At 42.5% G+C, this 20730-nt stretch overlaps 1 protein-coding gene across 1 annotated transcript; it reads right to left on the bottom strand.

Annotated features, from left to right (window-relative positions):
• Positions 1 to 218: 218 nt before the first annotated feature.
• On the bottom strand, positions 219 to 20730 carry LOC138780356 (oocyte zinc finger protein XlCOF7.1-like). Its single transcript, XM_069956694.1, has 10 exons — positions 20701 to 20730; positions 15056 to 15159; positions 14743 to 14940; positions 10990 to 11202; positions 10705 to 10872; positions 10490 to 10613; positions 9184 to 9360; positions 8897 to 9073; positions 8610 to 8786; positions 219 to 1396 (listed from the first exon to the last, which is right to left on the bottom strand). The coding sequence occupies exons 1-10, from the start codon at positions 20711 to 20713 to the stop codon at positions 369 to 371; spliced, it is 2379 nt and encodes a 792-aa protein (XP_069812795.1). The 5' UTR covers positions 20714 to 20730; the 3' UTR covers positions 219 to 368.

Here is a 20730-nt window from a genome sequence, read left to right as displayed (position 1 = left end):
TAGTGACTGGTGAGCCATGGACTGTACAGCACTCAGTAACAGTCACTGGGCCAGGAGCGGAGCACACAGGGAGTGGAGTGTATATAGCATCTCCAGTATAATAACCTCGGGGCGGAGCTCTGCATGCGGCCTAATGACTGTCACTCATCGCTGCCCGCACAAGACAAAAAAAAAAAATTAAAAAAATTAAACTTGTTTTTTTTTAATAAAACCTTTTTATTTTTTTCTGCAGTTCTGTCTCTGGTGGATATGTAATGGTTACAGGGCTGAACACATTGAGGTCATACCACAAGAGGGTGTAATAGTGCTCCTCCCCCCCCCCCATGTCTACCAAGTTGTGATTTATTATTAAAACATTTTCCACAATCTTAACATGGAAATGACTTCCCTCCTGTGTGACATCTTTTATGCAGAATAAGGCTTGATTCACTTGAAAAACTTGCGTTACATTCTGAACATGGATATAGCTGCCCTTTGTGAACTTTTACATGACTAACAAGATGGCATTTTAATGTAAAAATTCTCTCACATTCTGAACATGGGTACAGATTTCCGTTCTCCTGCTTTTCATGCATTGCTTCATGTGAACGAAGATTTGATTTTGATGTAAATGATTTACCACATTTAGGACATAAATATGAAGGCTTCATAAATTTGGAGTGAGATTCCTGATGTTTAACAAGATCTGATTTTTGAGCAAAACGTTCCACGCACCGTGAACACGAATATGGATACTCGGCTGTGTGCAGTCTCTCATGTGACACAAGCTCAGAGTCATCTGTAAAACATTTCCCACATAGTGAACATGAATACTTCTTATTGTGACGACTTCTGTGCAATAAGAGATCTGAGCGTCTTGTAAACTCTTTCCCACATTCAACACAATGAAACTTTTTCCCGTCTTTCTGATCGGTCCTTGTAGTAACAACCAGTGATATGTCGGAAGGTTTCCTCAGATTAGGGGGATTATACGATAGATCGTCCCTTGTGTTAACAACCGGTGATTGGTCAGGAGAAGGTTCCTCATCATAAGGAGGATTATACAATAGATCTATACTTGTATTAATACGCTGTGATGGATGGGAAGGTTTTCTGAGATTAGGGGAATTATACGATAGATCGGTCCTTGTGGTACCAACCGGTGATGGATCAGAAGGTTTCCTGAGATTGGGGGGATTATACGATAGATCAGTCCTTGTGGTAACGACTGGTGATGGATCAGGAGAAGGTTCCTCATGTTTAGGGGGATTACATGATAGACTTATAGTGCGACGTCCTGGATACACATTAATGGCCCGGCGGGTTTCTCTTGAGGGGAGCTGAAAGACTTCTTCATCTTCTACTTCAAATTTTAGTGACAACATGAAGTTTCCATCAGTCGCATTACTGGGATTTTCTGTTTGGATTAAAAAAAAAATAATAATAATAATTAAATACATTTTCAATCCACTCTTGTATTTAGCTCAAAAACCTGTAAACAAAATACAAGATAGACTGTAGATAGCTGATATAGCCTCGGCGCAGGACTTGCAAGACATACTCTCCAGTATTATTCATAAAATTGGTTTAATGAGCAACGCGTTTCGGTGACGTACTGCCGCCTTTATCAAGCTCCTACATCATGTATACAAATGATCCTTTTTATACACTCCATTAGGTTCTGTGACCTCCCACCTAAGGGGCGGGGGCCAGTGTCACATGACTTCATGGGTATCACATGACTTCATGGGTATCACATGACTTCATGGGTATCACATGACTTCATGGGTATCCCATGATCTCATGGGTATCCCATGACTTCATAGTATCACATGACTTTGCAATTTCACATGACTTCCAAGATTTACCGTCTCCGTATGTACTCGTAGTGGCCGTGCGCCGAACCGTGCAACTCCGAGACGTCACATCCGCTGACGTCAGTGGGTGGAATCCCGGGTTGCTGACTTACTGTGAGCTGGAAGGTGTCACGCGGCCTTGGTCGGTGGAAACAGCTGGATCATTGGTTCCTCGCCCGACCACATCAGATCTCACAGCAAGTCAGCTTATCAGGGAATAGAGCCACCCACATCGCCGCCCGATGGACTATGGACTTGCCGACCTGTAGGCACACGAGCACATGCGACCGATGAGCAATCGGAGACAATACATACTAAAAACTAAAATTGTGTAGAAAAAAATATATAAAAACCTAATGAACCTAATCTAATGGACCTAAAAAAGCACATTCAATTGTAAAGAGGCATATAAAATCATACAATATAAAATACATAGTGACACATGAATGTATCAACAGATTAATCAGTAATTACAATAATTGCACAAAAAAAAAAATTTAAATTAATCAAAATTAAGAATTGGAAGGCAAGCAATCTATCTGCAGGCCATAAAATCTCAGATCCCCGATTCTAGCGCTTCATTCAGACCATCGGGAACTAACGTTTTCAGCTTAAAAATCCAGAACGCTCCCCTTCTATTTAGGGCCTTATATCTATTGATCTCACTCATCTGTATTTGCTCTAACGGCATCACACTGATGCAACTGAAATTCCCCTGTTGGAATTCATGGAGGTGTCGGGACACACTGTGCTTCAAAAAATGTGAGTTATCATTAAACCGATGGCCTGTGAGTCTTCTTCTCAGTGCCTGCGTGGTCCTCCCAACGTATTGAAGGCCACACTCACACTCGAGAAGATAAATCACAAAATCAGAGCCACAGTTCAAATCGGAATAAATATTAAAAACCTCACCTGTAACGTTGGATTTAAAACATTGTGCCTGGTCTTTTATGCTTGAACAGCATAAACATCCCCTATTCATACATTTAGATACTCTTCCCTTTGTTTTTAGTCCTGATTTGACTGGTCTTTTACCTTTTATCCTACTGGGGGCAAGGATGTTTTTTAATGTTTTTTTAATGTTTTTCCCCTTCTGAAGGTAATTCTGGGTTTCTCGGGGATGGTAGTCTTGAGGATAGGATCCTTGAGGAGAATTTTCCAGTTGCGCTCGAGTGCTTTTCTTATCTCTCTATTGTGAGAATTGAAACTCGTAATGAAATTCGACTTATAGTCGGTATTACTATTTTTGGTTCTTTTTTCTCTCTTTGGATAAAGAATTTCTTTCTGCGGCTCTCTTAAATTAGATTTATAAGCTGCGGAAAGAAGGGCTTTAGGATAACCCTTTTGTTTAAATCTATTTTGCAAGGTTCTGGCTTGTTTTTTGAAAACATCGGTAGAGCTACAATTCTTACGGATGCGTCTAAATTGGTTAAACGGGATATTATAGATCCACTTCTTGTAGTGGGCGCTATGGAAATCGAGGTAGCTATTTGTATCTACCTTTTTAAAATGGGTACTTTTTAGAATTTTTTCTTGTTCTTTTAGCACCTCTATATCTAAAAACACAATTTTTTTAGGGTCTATATGGGCTGTAAATTGCAGCCCCCAATTATTGGAGTTGAGATGCTCCACAAACGATTGTGCAGATGATCCGTCCCCCTTCCATATGACAAAGAGGTCATCTATGTACCTCTTATAATAGATGACATGGTCATTATACCACGGGGAACCATATATATACAGAAACTCGAACCCGCCCATAAAGATGTTAGCGTAACTGGGCGCGGTGATAAACGACCCCTGCATAAGTGAAGATATTATGGGTAAGTATGAATTCGAGTCCACGAACCAAAAAATCGATTTGACTCTGATCATACTTGCCCTCCTTCCCTAAAGCTTCAGAGACTGCTTGTAGTCCCAAGGAATGCTCGATATTTGAGTATAGGGCCGTTACGTCTAAAGATATGAGTAGGTAGGAGGGATCCCACTCAATGTCATAGAGATCACATATTAGAGAGGTGGAATCTCTGAGGTATGACGGCATTTTAGTAACAATCTCCTGGAGGTGCAGGTCAATGAAATGAGATAGTTGACTTGTGAGGGACCCAATGCCCGATATAATCGGCCTGCCAGGTGGATGCTCCTCATTTTTATGAACTTTAGGCAGATGATAGTAAAAAGCCATATTGGGAGAATCCACCTGGAGGAATCTTTTTTGTTTAGAATACCCATTCTAGCTGAATCATCGATCAGCTTTGAATATTCACTATGGAACGTGGCAGAAGGGTCTTTATCTAAGACCTCATAGTAGGCGCTGTCTGATAGAATCCTTAAGGCTTCCTGATGGTAATCCTCGGCATCCTGGATAACTATTGACCCCCCCTTGTCCGCCGATCTAATAACTATGTCTACGGAGACTGTAAATCTTGGAAGTCATGTGAAATTGCAAAGTCATGTGATACTATGAAGTCATGTGATACTCATGAAGTCATGTGACACTGGCCCCCGCCCCTTAGGTGGGAGGTCACAGAACCTAATGGAGTGTATAAAATGGATCATTTGTATACATGATGTAGGAGCTTGATAAAGGCGGCAGTACGTCGCCGAAACGCGTTGCTCATTAAACCAATTTTATGAATAATACTGGAGAGTACGTCTTGCAAGTCCTGCGTCGAGGCTATATCAGCTATCTACAGTCTATCTTGTATACACATTTGGCAAGTATCGGCATCTAGATGGGGGCCGACCACTACCATTGTTTGCCTGGCTGCGGACTTCTGTGTTAAATTGGGCTTTGCTAGTGTTGTGCTTATCGTACGCACAACACGAGAAGGTTAGTCTACAACTTGCTTTTTATATTGGAAATTCCACTCCATTGAGCTACTACACTATATGAGCGCCCCTCTCTGTTCATGTTTATCCGTTCTTCTCTGTAAGCAAAATGGCACCAATGATTCACCTTTCCCTTCTTGCTGTTTACTGTATCTAACCAACAGTTACAAGAATATAATCACCCAAATGTGCAGTGTCCATATATATAGATGCAGTCCGAGGTTAAGCACAATCTCCTTGGCTCCAGGCGAGCTCCACGTGCGGCTCTACATAGAAGGTGTTGGCGTTAGGAAGATGCTGCTTGTCTGTGACGTTTCAAGAGTTTCCTCTCTTTGTCAAGCAAGGAAGGACACCCTAATGCTGACACCCTCTATGTTTTGCTTGAGCCTCCCCCATACTCTGGGACTCACTACCCCGACACATCTGGCTCTCACCCACCATCAAGTCTTTCAAAAGTAACCTAAAAAACCCATCTCTTCAAACACGATACAACCTACAATAACTCTGCATCACACTTGACTGGCTGCACTTTACCTCCTGTTTTTCTCCCCGTACCTTATAAATTGTAAACCCTCGCGGGCAGGGTGCTCTTCCCCATGTACCAGTTGGCCATTTGCCATTATGTAATGTGTTTTTGATCTTGTATTGTTCCGATTCGGACTGCATCTATATAGATGGACACTGCATATTTAGGTGATTATATTCTTGTAACTATTGGCTATATACAGTAAACAGCAAGAATGGAAAGGTGAGTCGTTGGTGCACTTCTTTGCTTATTGGACTATGGTCCAGGAATGACAAGCTCCTAGGGTAAATAAGCAAAGTTCACAGCAGCACAAACCAAAAAATAGAATAAGGCGGGTGCCCGTCTTACCACTCCGGCCCAGGGGCGGCAGCAAATCCAAAAGACGTTGAGAGACAGCACTTCCAAAGCAATAAGTGGAATTTTATTGACACACCAGTGCACAACGTTTCGGCTGTATTAGCCTTTTCTCGCGCACTGGTGTGTCAATAAAATTCCACTTATTGCTTTGGAAGTGCTGTCTCTCAACGTTATTTTGAAGCTCCTAGGGTACACACCTTACCGAGGAAGAGTGTGAGCAGTATATGTTGTTTCTTGACTCAAAATCCAGTCCTGGATCCCCTCCTCTTCTCCCTCTATACAGCCCCCATGGGACAGATAAGCAGCAGGTCTGGCCTTCAATACGATCTCTACGATAATGAACCCTGCTATACACCTCCTCCCGTGACATCACCCCCTGCTATACACCTCCTCCCGTGACATCACCCCTGGATTCCTATAAAACCCCAGTGACTGTCTATCTGCTTTCTCTAATATTAGCACCTCTGTATTTCTCAATCTTTCCAAAACAGAACTTCTTGTATTCCCTTCCTCTAACCAACCTGAACCCAACATCTCATAATCAGTCTGTGGTACTAGCATCACTCCTGTGCATCAAGCTCAATGCCTGGGGTAAGGCTGGACTTGGATCTTATTTTTTTTACTCCCTAGTTCTTGCAGCTCCTGCCACCTACATCTCAAAAACGTCTCCAGAATCCACCCATTTCTCACCCCTGACACAGCTCAGACTCTTACTGTGACCCTGACCCATTCTCATCTACTGTAACTCCCTACTAATCTCACTTCCTTACCCTTAAACTCCAGTCCATCCTGAATGCAGCAGCCAGACTTGTCCTTTCCAGCCATTACACAGATGTCTCCCCCCTGTGCCAGTCACACTCACCCATAAAGATGTCCATAATTCTGCCCTCCATACATCTCCTCCCTCATCTCTACCTACCATCCTACACGTCCTCTACCTTTTGCTAATGATTTTACACTTAAATCTTCCATTATCAGAACCTCTCGCTCCGGCCTCCAGGACTGCTACCCCAGTTTTCTGGACGCTTTACCCAAAAACATCAGACTCATTCCCAACACCCACAGCTTCAAGCCGCCATAAATGCTCATCTCTTCAGGCATATAACATTTCCTAAACTTGTCTACTTTTACTCTATATCTCCTACGGTTACAACCTTGTCCTCGTCTGCTGGGAGATTCTTTCCCTTTAACCATCTTAAAGAGAACCTATCATCTAAATTTCACTGTCCCTAATATTAAAGTATATCTTTCCCTAAGTCTATCTATGAAGATACAGACTGCCTTTGCTGTCTGTATCTTATGCCTTACCTACTCTTTCATTTCTGTGTAAGCAAGGCCGGGCGCCGCCATCTTGATGACGTCATTTGCGTTCCACCGTTAGAACGCAAGTTGCGTCATCAAGATGGCGGCGCCCGGCCTTGCTTGCACAGAAACAGAGGATTAGGTAAAGTAGAAGATACAGACTGTAAAGGCAGTCTGTATCTTCATGAAGTCTATTTATGAAGATACAGACTGCCTTTTCAGTCTGTATCTTATGCCTTACCTACTACTTTGTGCCGGTGCAGCAGGGCCGGCGCCGCCATCTTGATTACGTCTTTGCGTTCCACTGCTGGAACGCAATTTACGTCATCAAGATGGCGGCGCCGGCCTTGCTGCACAGAACAGAGTAAGTAAAGTAGAAGATACAGACTGTAAAGGCAGTCTGTATCTTCATGAAGTCTATTTATGAAGATACAGACTGTCTTTACAGTCTGTATCTTCTACTTTACCTAATCCTCTGTTCTGTGCAGCAAGGCCGGCGCCGCCATCTTGATGACGTAACTTGCGTTCCAGCGGTGGAACGCAAAGACTAAATCAAGATGGCGGCGCAGGCCCTGCTGCACCCGCACAGAGTAGTAGGTAAGGCATAAGATACAGACTGCAAAGGCAGTCTGTATCTTCATAAATAGACTTCATGAAGATACAGACTGCCTTTACAGTCTTATACTTTACCTAATCCGCTTGTTTGGTGTAGCTAGGCCGGGGGGGGGGGGGGGGCGCGCCATCTTGAAGACGTAACTTGCGTTATGACGAGAGTTTCCTGTCTCGCGCCGGCTCTTTTGAAAAGAGCCGTCGCGAGGCAGGAAAGTAAAACAGGAATATTTAAAAAACGCAGCTTTAAAATTAATTAATTATATTTACAAATATTGTAAAAATTAGGATTTACATCTAATTAGGGGATAAAAAAAAATTCATTTTCGCCCGTGATTGGTTCTCTTTAAGTTCTTGGATATTTTGAGGTCCTCCTTGACCTATGCGGCATATGGTACAAGTAGAAAGCATCACTTCAGAGGTCTCCAGCTCAGCATTATCTTCTTTGGGTGTTCTGTGTGGTTTTTAACCAACTCTTGTATGATTCCCTCATCAGTTTTCCTCTTAACATTAAGAACTGTTGAAGCCAGGATACCAGGGTCCTCAGAGGTATTCTTCTACTCCTTAGACTGCTTGTGCCCAGTGATAACAGCATTCCTGGGCTGCTCAGACAGACAGTTCACTTGTTCTATCCTTGGACGGACGGCGGAATCGGCCCGTGCATAGAATGGAGTCTATGGCACGGGTGGAGACACGCACGGCTGCCAGAGTCTGCGAGCTGTGGAATCTGCAACAGGTTTTCCGTCGTGATTCCATAGTGTGCAGGTACCCTAAGACAGGAGTTAAGGCTATTTTTGAGTAGACACATGTGCTTCCAGTGCGAGGTCAGATCAGGCGAGTAAGACAAGACGTCTTCTACATATACCACCGAACAGACATGCAAACATTGACTGAAAAGCTTGACGAGATACTCAGTGTTCATCATTATTGGTTGTCTTACATTTTTGGTTCTATAATTTTGTTTAGACTCCAGTAGTGAGGATCCAAAACGGATTTCAGCTTGGGGGAAATTTCTAATTAACCCCCCTCTCCAAGTTCTCTGTAATGTATTCAGACATATCTTGGGTTTTAGAAGAAAAAGCAGGTGAACCCTCCCACAAGAAGAAAAAGTTCCAAGGGACTCCCTGTGCAAATTTATTATTCCATACCTGGGGTAGCATCTCCCGGAGTCTCCTCCTTCTTCACCTTAGTCATACACGGGTGATGGCCCCACAAGCTTTCATCTTCTTCTTCCTCCACTTTAATCTTGTGATTTCCCTCTGGACAGTCCTGTGAATACAGAGGACGGGGACATCTCTCTGCTGGATTTCTCCTCCTGGATCCATCTGTAGGGAAGACACAGGGACTGAATACAAGACCTCCCGTATACTCCTCTATATACCATACACTAATCTCACCACCTGTGTTTTCTCTGTGTAACTCCATTATACCATACCTGGGGTAGCAGCTCCCGGCATCTCCTCCTCCTTCACCTCACTCATACACCAGGGATCACTTCTCATCCTCTCTTTTTCTTCATCCTCCTCTTTAATCCTGTGATTTCCCTCCGGACAGTCCTGGGAATACAGAGGACGGGGGCATCTCTCTGCTGGATTTCTCCTCCTGGATCCATCTGTAGGTTAGACACAGGGACTGAATAGAACACCACCCGTATACTCATCTATATACCGTACACCTCTCTCACCACCTTTGACTTCCCTGTGTAACTCCATTATACCATACCTGGGGTAGCATCTCCCGGCATCTCCTCCTCTTTCACCTCACTCATACATCGGGGATCGCCCCTCATCCTCTCTTTTTCTTCATCCTCCACTTTAATCTTGTGATTTCCCTCCGGACAGTCCTGGGAATACAGAGGACGGGGAAATCTCTCTACAGGATTTCTCCTCCTGGATCCATCTGTAGGGAAGAAACGGACTGAATACAAGATCTCCCGTATACTTCTCTATATACCGTACACTTCTCTCACCACCTTCCATTCCAGGTTATATATATCAGACACCAGTGCAAAACCAGAGAGTTCTGTCAAGGTCAGAGCCGAACCCAGCAAATACATACAGCCTAGATACATCTCCACTTATCCGCAACATTTGCTGGGACAGGGACTCTACCCCCAGTCCAGAGAATGTCCGCTGACTGGTAAGACCCAGAGTGTATGTCTGCTGCTCAGTACACAGTGTCCATAGTAATGTATAGCACCATGCAGAATATGTAAGGACAGAGAGACCCAGACACAGAGCTGCTGTTCTATACACACACTCGGCTGTCACTCCTTACTTGATTGTCTAGCTGTGTGCACTGGCCCTTTAAAGGAGAAGTCTGGCGACAATCATTATTAACGTATTGAGTTGCCCACCAAAAGTTATACGAATTCCCAATATACACTTATTATGGGAAATGCTTATAAAGTGCTTTTTTTCCCTGCACTTACTACTGCATCAAGGCTTCACTTCCTGGATAACATGGTGATGTCACTTCCTGGATAACATGGGGATGTCACTTCCTGGATAACATGGGGATGTCACTTCCTGGGTAACATGGTAATGTCACGACCCGACTCCCAGAGCTGTGCAGGCTGTGGCTGCTGGAGAGGATGATGGCAGAGGGACGCTGAGGGACACAGGGCACTGGAGGAACACTGAGCATCCCCCTGCCATCATCCTCTCCAGCAGCCACAGCCCGCACAGCTCTGGGAGTCTGGTCGGTACATCACCATTTTATCCATGCAGTAGTAAGTGCAGGGGAAAAAAAAGCACTTTATAAGCATTTCCCGTAAGAAGTGTATATTGGTGATTTGTATAACTTTTGAGGGGCAATACAATACTTTTATAAAAAAAAATTGCCGGACTTCACCTTTAAGAATCAGCGGGCAAAGAAGAAGCATGGAAGTGGATGTGGGCACAGGGTGGTCCACATCACTTCTGAGCCTTCACTTCCTTCAGCTTCCCAACATGGCAGTAATAAGTCTACAACATGGCCACCAGTGGCAGCCTGTGCCAGCAGTAATGGGGAGTAAGTCTCCTCTTACCCGGTAATGTGAGGGGCGGCTGATCCTCCATCATGACCTCCTTGTACAGATCCTGGTGTCCTTCTACATACTCCCACTCCTCCATGGAGAAATAGACGGTGACATCCTGACACCTTATAGGAACCTGACACACACAATGATGGCGTCATCCTCCAGACACCTCCCACCTTGGTGTTATTGTACAATCTCCCAGCATTCCCAGCAGCATTGCTCACCTCTCCAGTCAGGAGCTCAGTCATCCTGGTGGTCAGTTCTAGGATCTTCTGCTCATGGATCAGTGATGGAGGTGGAGGATCTGTGATGGGGCTCTGGCTGCTGCTCCAGCCTCCTGACACAGGGGGCGCCACTGACTCACCACACCACTTCTTCACTACTGTGTAATCCTGTGTATGGTGAGACACTGATCACTACAGAGAGTCTAACAATCCTTCCCCTCTCCAGTCATCTCCCTGTATTATCTATAGTGATAAGAGGGGGAGGGGATGTGACGCATGGCTCACCTCTCCGGTGATCAGGTGGATTATCTCTAGGGTGAGCTCTAATATCCTGGCCGCCATCATGTCTCCCGCCTTCTCCAGCCTTGGGGGGTCATTGATGAGCAGGGGCGGCTGATCCTCCATCATGGCCTCCTTGTACAGATCCTTGTGTCCTTCTACATACTCCCACTCCTCCATGGAGAAATAGACGGTGACGTCCTGACACCTTATAGGAACCTGAGAAACACAAAGATACAGACTCAGGAGAATAAGGGTCACGTATGGAATATCTGACCCATCATGACTTCTATAGTACAATTAGCATATGCCCAGTGATTATCTATAATTTAGTAAGTTCTTCCAGTGAGTTAGTAGTAGTAACACACAAAGAGATAGAAATATCAGCGTTATGTAAGCTATTAAAGGGACAGGTTTCAGAGTTAGAGATATTGTTAAGAATTTGGTTTCTCATTTTCCACTTTTGGCCTTTATGTTCATGGCGCTAGCTGTACAGCACCTCTCTAAAAACACTGTTAAAAGAAACAGTCTTCAGCTTAAAGATTGGACTGAAGTCCATAACCGCTAATTGTCCAATAAGTGTAAAGAGAAAAGATGGGAGGACAGAGGTCTGATCCCTGAGGAAACTGAACAGATCCCTGTGTTCTTCTACATACTCCCACTCCTCCATGGAGAAATTGACGGTGACATCCTGACACCTTGTAGGAACCTGAGACACACAATGATGGAAACACAATGACGTGGAAACTGCAGAGCACCAAATGCCATTGAAAGGAGAACATCAGCTCTGAAGGGCCGAGGACATGCTGCAGTGGAGCAGCTCATTACCAAAATGACCCACTGAGCTACCAGATGTGTCTAACATAACAGATCAGTGATCCCTGTGTACGGATGGTCACTGCTCCTCTGTTGACTAAGTTGTATCAGCAGAAAATCTTTCATTATTCCCAACAAGTATTGGACTTAGCTGATTGATCAGTAATGGGTTGTCTTCTCTGCTGATCGGTAATGGGTTGTCTTCTCCGCTGATCGGTAATGGGTTGTCTTCTCCGCTGATCGGTAATGGGTTGTCTTCTCCTCTGATCGGTAATGGGTTGTCTTCTCAGTCTCAGTTTTTTTGTTTAATTGATTAGATGAATGTCAGTGGAAAAACACCATGCAGCCTTTGCTGAAAGAAACTCACCCGGTTTGGGCATGAATCCATTCCTACAGATCACATGCACCCATACATGCTAATTAGAGAGGAGCAAATTTCTTGCAAACTTTGCAAACTAAATAATAACAAATGGAAATAAAGCAGCTAAAACCATCGTAGCTACTATACTGGGACAATTACAGAGTATAGGTTCATAAAACAGCTGTTGCTTTTTCAGTGCCAAAAATTGGAAAATCTCAAAGTTTTAAAAATGTCAATCTTCAGCCTGTCAATCCTTAGGTTTTCTCCCAGGACAGCGGTGGGTGTTGGTGGATCAGTGGAGTAAAATGACGCTTTCTTCCAGGACAGCAGTGGAGGTTGGTGGATCAGCGGTGTAAAATGATTTTTTTTCCCTTGGACAGCAGTAAACATTCTAAAGTGGCAGCACCAAAGTGGCAGTTTGTGGCCTAGCACACAAACCTGGAGGTGGCAGCAGCAGTAAGACTATTTTCAACCCTAAGGGACTTATCTGAATTGGCTACGGTTTCCTACAGGTTTCTTATATTAAATGGGGTGTAAGGGGGAAGAACAATACTTGATTATGGTTGGCATATATTTCAACGGAGCCGTTTCTTGAATAGACATTGGCAAGTGCATCTGGCACAGGAGTGTTGAAATCCGGTCTTATGCAGGCTTGGTTCAACTTGATAAATGTCAGCCTCTCCATACTGGTGCAAGACGGCCTCATCTTCCTGGGTGTCATAAAGGCCCCTGCCCCACTAAACACCCTTCCTAATGCAACGCTGATGGCTGAGCATGACAGCAGGGCCAGGGCGAATTCTACCAGCTGCGGCCAAATGTCAAGCTCCTCTGCCCAGAAATGCACCGGGTTGGAACTATTTAGAAGCAAGGATGACTCCACCTGGAATTTCAGCTGCTGATGTATGGAGACTCCGGTGGCTTGAGAAAGTAGCTCATAAGAAACTGGAGGCTGAGCAGACAGGGTGGTGTTCTTGCTGGTTTGCCTTAAACAACTGACTGCTTCCCTGTCTGATGGTGGAAAAATCTATGGCATTTTCTGCTGGAAACAAGGGTCAACCAGTTTGGCCAACCAGTACTTATCCCTCCTACTAATCTCCTTAATGCAAATATCAGAGCACAAGCATAAGGTTCACTGAGCGCCTTTCCTCACTGGTGTCCTCTCTGTACCTTCACAGTGTACCGGGGTCAGCCTCTTCCACTAGACCTGCGACGTCATCATCGTAATCAGGGACGAATGTTTCCTCTTTAAAGGGGTAGTGCGGCGGTAAATTTTTTTTCACAGAATAACACACATTACAAAGTTATACAACTTTGTAATGTATGTTATGTCTGTGAATGGCCCCCTTCCCCGTGTCCCACCACCCCTACCCGTGTACCCAGAAGTGTAGTGCATTATACATACCTGATCCGTGTCGACACGCGTCCGCCATCTTGTGCCAAACGTCATCTTCGGCCGTCCGGCCCGAACACCTCCGATCTTCCCGAGTGCCGGCCGCCCTCTGCCGCGTCATCAGCTGCTCAGCCGCGATTTGCCGAGCACAGTTATGCTCAGCCAATCGCGGCTGAGCAGCTAATGATGACGTTTGGCACAAGATGGCAGACGGGCGCGACACGGATCAGGTAATGTATAATGCACTACACTTCCAGGTACACGGGTGGGGGTGGTGGGACACGGGAAAGGATGCCGTTCACAGACATAACATACATTACAAAGTTGTATAACTTTGTAATGTGTGTTATTCTGTGAATAATTTTTTACCGCCGCACTACCCCTTTAAGACTGCCTTTCTTCAGTGGCATGCATTCTTAAGGCTATGTTCACAGTGCGTAAAGAGACCGGCCGTTCCGTGACCCGGCCGGTCTCTGCCCAGATCATCCGGCCGAAGCCGCTCGCTTCATTGTGTGAACTGACAGGTCTTTGCGGCCGCAATTCAGTTATTTGCGGCCACAGAAAACTGACATGTCAGTTATGTGCGGGTCCGCATGGGATCCCATAGAACAAGAGGCAATGTTCACAGGCGCATAAAGTACGTCCGTAGTGTGAACATAGCCTAATCCTGTACCTTCGGCAGAAACTACCCCTCCCTAGCTCTCCTGACTGCTTTAAGCCTAGCAACCCCTTGAGTCTCAATGCTGCCTTTCAAATTCTGACTATCCTCTCATTCCTCTAAAACATATTCAGTGTCCACTGTCTGAAACTGGGGGAGTGCTAGGCTTGCCAGAAGCTCTCTGGCTGATGGTCCTCCAAAGCTGGCTTACGGACTAGACATGACAGGAAAAAGGGCCAAGGAAACTTCGTGCTCCTGCCATGGAATGGTGCTGGCACTGCTTCTTGATGACCCTTCTGCTGATTGCTGGCTCCAGGATTGGCTACTAGCTGCCGTATAGCTGGAACTTTGAAGGATCCTATCCACTATAACAGTCTGGTTGATATTTACCCAACACTGGTATTTACTGGGAACTGCATCTTTCGACCAAGCCTGTAAGGATTGCGACAACCACAACCCTGCATTCCACCACTTCTACCTCTGCCACTGCCCTGAACAGGGCCAGACTATTTGGACATCCCCAGCAGTGCTCACCTCTCCAGCCAGCAGCTGTCTCCTCCTCCTGCTCACCTCTCCAGTCAGCAGCTCAGCCATCTTGTTGATGAGTTCCAGGATCTCCTGATGACTGTTTCCCTCTTGTATCAGTGAGTGAGGTGGAGGCAGCAGTATAATACCCTCGTCCCTGCTCCATCCTTTCTCCCCATCCCTCCTCTTCTTCACCACCATGTCATCCTGTGTATGGAGAGAGACAGTGATGTCACTTTATCCCTTCACCTCTCCAGCCATGTCCGTGCTTTATTAAGAGACAGGAGCCATTAGGCGGGAGCTGATTTCCAGAATCCCTCACCTCTCCGGTCAGCAGGGAGAGGATCTCTACGGCCACGTGTAATATTCTCTCCGCCATCTTATCTCTGTCCTTCTCCATCCTTAGGAGGTCGGTCAGGAAATTAACTAATAGAGGGAAAGGAGATTTAGACATATAACACCTGGAAAATGTCCAGTCCCTCTAATACAGAACTACCACTGGAGAGTTCATAGACTCTATAGATATACACTATATATAATACACACAGTATAGAATATATATATATATATATATATATATATATATATATATACACACACAGAGGAGAAAGGAGCCGCAACTTCTTCACAGGTGTAGCGGGTGCAATAGGATGTAAATCCCTTGGCTGGGGGGATCCCCAAGTATCACACGAAAAATCCAAAGCACTCCAGCATAAGGTGAAAAAAGGTAGTGGTTTATTACAAAAATGTGCAAAAACACAGGATGCAACGTTTCAGTTCTCTCACAGAACCATTTTCAAGCATGATGCTTGAAAATGGTTCTGTGAGAGAACTGAAACGTTGCATCCTGTGTTTTTGCACATTTTTGTAATAAACCACTACCTTTTTTCACCTTATGCTGTAGTGCTTTGGATTTTCGTGTGATATATATATATATATATATATACATACACACTCACCGGCCACTTTATTAGGCACACCATGCTAGTAACGGGTTGGACCCCCTTTTGCCTTCAGAACTGCCTCAATTCTTGGTGGCATAGATACAACAAGGTGCTGGAAGCTTCCTCAGAGATTTTGGTCCATATTGACATGATGACATCACACAGTTGCCGCAGATTTGTCGGCTGCACATCCATGATGCGAATCTCCCGTTCCACCACATCCCAAAGATGCTCTATTGGATTGAGATCTGGTGACTGTGGAGGCCATTGGAGTACAGTGACCTCATTGTCATGTTCAAGAAACCAGTCTGAGATGATTCTAGCTTTATGACATGGCGCATTATCCTGCTGAAAGTAGCCATCAGATGTTGGGTACATTGTGGTCATAAAGGGATGGACATGGTCAGCAACAATACTCAGGTAGGCTGTGGCGTTGCAACGATGCTCAATTGGTACCAAGGGGCCCAAAGAGTGCCAAGAAAATATTCCCCACACCATGACACCACCACCACCAGCCTGAACCGTTGATACAAGGCAAGATGGATCCATGCTTTCATGTTGTTGACGCCAAATTCTGACCCTACCATCCGAATGTCGCTGCAGAAATCGAGACTCATCAGACCAGGCAACGTTTTTCCAATCTTCTACTGTCCAATTTCGATGAGCTTGTGCAAATTGTAGCCTCAGTTTCCTGTTCTTAGCTGAAAGGAGTGGCACCCGGTGTGGTCTTCTGCTGCTGTAGCCCATCTGCCTCAAAGTTCGACGTACTGTGCGTTCAGAGATGCTCTTCTGCCTACCTTGGTTGTAACGGTTGGCTATTTGAGTCACTGTTGCCTTTCTATCAGCTCGAACCAGTCTGCCCATTCTCCTCTGACCTCTGGCATCAACAAGGCATTTCCGCCCACAGAACTGCCGCTCACTGGATGTTTTTTCTTTTTCGATCCATTCTCTGTAAACCCTAGAGATGGTTGTGCGTGAAAATCCGAGTAGATCAGCAGTTTCTGAAATACTCAGACCAGCCCTTCTGGCACCAACAACCATGCCACGTTCAAAGGCACTCAAATCACCTTTCTTCCCCATACTGATGCTCGGTTTGGACTGCAGGAGATTGTCTTGACCATGTCTACATGCCTAAATGCACTGAGTTGCCGCCATGTGATTGGCTGATTAGAAATTAAGTGGTAAAGTGCAGTTGGACAGGTGTACCTAATAAAGTGGCCGGTGAGTATATATATATATATATATATATATATATTATATATATATATATATATATAATAGCATTGCTTTGGTGTAAGAGCTCCCTGTACTGGGTGGAAGGGGGAGTGGGGGAGGGGCATGGTCTGCGTAGTGGGGTCTACAGCACAGTACTCTGACCCATGAAGTCTCCCTCACCTTCCAAATCATTGCAGATTCACTTTAGGCTGGGGCTTGCATCAGGGGACAGGACTGTGGAGGTAATCTCTTCATAGCTGTAACCCCTCTCTCCCCGGACAGAGAGTGCTGCTATACTGTGCCCTGCTCATTCCTCCCTGAATTCACTGTCAGCCCTTGTGCTTCCCATCCTCTCCATTTCTGCTATAATGTGCCTGAACTCACACTAAGCTATTCACACTGCTGTATAGTAAAGTTTCTGCCACTGTCCTCCTGCACAGCTCTGTGATTCTCACTTCCTGATAGGTCCATGCTGAGCACACCCCCTTCCTGTCATGTGACCATACAGACTTCTGACCGCAGCCCTGGTTCTCTATTCTAGCCTGTTGTACTACGCTACTGCATTATAGGGATCTGCAGTTCCATCCTGTATCTACAAGCTGCTGCAGTGTTATCAGGGTTATACAGTTACTATACATTATATACCACATGCTGCTATACTGTACAGTAACTAATATCACATATCCAGCTGCTGCTGTTTTATCAGGGTTATACGGTTACTATACATTATATACCACATACTGATTGCTATACTGTACAGTAACTTATATAACACATATCCAGCTGGTGTGTTATCAGGGTTATACAGTTACTATACATTATACACCACATGCTGCTATACTGTACAGTAACTTATATATCACATATCCAGCTGCTGTGTTATCAGGGTTATACAGTTACTATACATTATACACCACATGCTGATTGCTATACTGTACAGTAACTTATATATCAAATATCCAGCTGCTGTGTTATCAGTGTTATACAGTTACTATACATTATACACCACATGCTGCTATACTGTACAGTGACTTATATATCACATATCCAGCTGCTGCTGTGTTATCAGGGTTATACAGTTACTATACATTATACACCACATGCTGCTATACTGTACAGTAACTTATATATAACATATCCAGCTGCTGCTGTGTTATCAGGGTTATACAGTTACTATACATTATACACCACATGCTGCTATACTGTACAGCAACTTATATATCACATATCCAGCTGCTATGTTATCAGGGTTATACAGTTACTATACATTATACACCACATGCTGCTATACTGTACAGTAACTTATATATAACATATCCAGCTGCTGCTGTGTTATCAGGGTTATACAGTTACTATACATTATACACCACATGCTGCTATACTGTACAGTAACTTATATCACATATTCATCTGCTGTGTTATCAGGGTTATACAGTTACTATACATTATATACTACATGCTGATTGCTATACTGTACAGTAACTTATATATCACATATCCAGCTGCTGTGTTATCAGGGTTATACAGTTACTATACATTATACACCACATGCTGCTATACTGTACAGTAACTTATATCACATATTCATCTGCTGTGTTATCAGGGTTATACAGTTACTATACATTATATACTACATGCTGATTGCTATACTGTACAGTAACTTATATATCACATATCCAGCTGCTGTGTTATCAGGGTTATACAGTTACTATACATTATATACCACATGCTGCATTACTGTACAGTAACTTATATATCACATATCCAGCTGCTGTGTTATCAGGGTTATACAGTTACTATACATTATATACCACATGCTGCTATACTGTACAGTAACTAATATCACATATCCAGCTGCAGTGTTATCTGGGTTATACAGTTACTATACATTATACACCACATGCTGATTGCTATACTGTACAGTAACTTATATCACTGATTCTGCTGTTTCTCATTGTTTCATCTCTTCTACATGTTATTTAGAATAATAATCAGTATTTTTTGGGTGTTCAACCAATTGTCTGCAGATCAGTGATTTCTTATAAAAAAATTTGTTTTAGATTAGGAGTAGATGTGGGTTACAAGTGCCGTCCCGGAACGAATTATGCTCATAATCCAAGGCACCAGTGTATATATACACACACTATAGATATACACAATACACACACTATAGATATACACAATACACACACTATAGATATACACTATATATAACACACACGCACTATAGATATACACTGTATATAATACACACACTATAGATATACACTGTATATAATACACACACTATATACACTATATATAATACACACACTATAGATATACACTATATATAATACACACTATAGATATACACTATATATAATACACACACTATATATAATACACACTATAGATATACACTATATATAATACACACTATAGATATACACTATATATAATACACACTATAGATATACACTATATATAATACACACACTATAGATATACACTATATATAATACACACTATAGATATACACTATATATAATACACACTATAGATATACACGATATATAATACACACACTATAGATATACACTATATATAATACACACACTATAGATATACACTATATATACACACACTATAGATATACACTATATATATAATACACACTATAGATATACGCTATATATAATACACACTATAGATATACACTATATATAATACACACTATAGATATACACTATATATAATACACACACTATAGATATACACTATATATAATACACACACTATAGATATACACTATATATAATACACACACTATAGATATACACTATATATAATACACACACTATAGATATACACTATATATAATACACACACTATAGATATACACTATATATAATACACACTATAGATATACACTATATATATAATACACACTATAGATATACGCTATATATAATACACACTATAGATATACACTATATATAATACACACTATATACACTATATATAATACACACTATAGATATACACTATATATAATACACACACTATAGATATACACTATATATAATACACACACTATAGATATACACTATATATAATACACACACTATAGATATACACTATATATATTACACACTATATATATACACTATATATAATACACACACTATAGATATACACTATATATAATACACACTATAGATATACACTATATATAATACACACACTATAGATATACACTATATATAATACACACACTATAGATATACGCTATATATAATACACACTATAGATATACACTATATATAATACACACACTATAGATATACACTATATATAATACACACTATAGATATACACTATATATAATACACACACTATAGATATACACTATATATAATACACACACTATAGACATACACTATATATAATACACACTATAGATATACACTATATATAATACACACACTATAGATATACACTATATATAATACACACTATAGATATACACTATATATAATACACACACTATAGATATACACTATATATAATACACACTATAGATATACACTATATATAATACACACACTATAGATATACACTATATATAATACACACTATAGATATACACTATATATAATACACACTATAGATATACACTATATATAATACACACACTATAGATATACACTATATATAATACACACTATAGATATACACTATATATAATACACACTATAGATATACACTATATATAATACACACACTATAGATATACACTATATATACCATGTATACCACTACTCACAATATAATAACATACACTTCTCCTGACTAA

This window comes from Dendropsophus ebraccatus, unplaced genomic scaffold (assembly GCF_027789765.1).
Source record: "Dendropsophus ebraccatus isolate aDenEbr1 unplaced genomic scaffold, aDenEbr1.pat pat_scaffold_818_ctg1, whole genome shotgun sequence".
Lineage (NCBI taxonomy): Eukaryota > Metazoa > Chordata > Amphibia > Anura > Hylidae > Dendropsophus > Dendropsophus ebraccatus.
The sequence above is the reverse complement of the archived record's forward strand: the minus strand, read 5'-3'. Positions and strand labels throughout refer to the sequence as shown.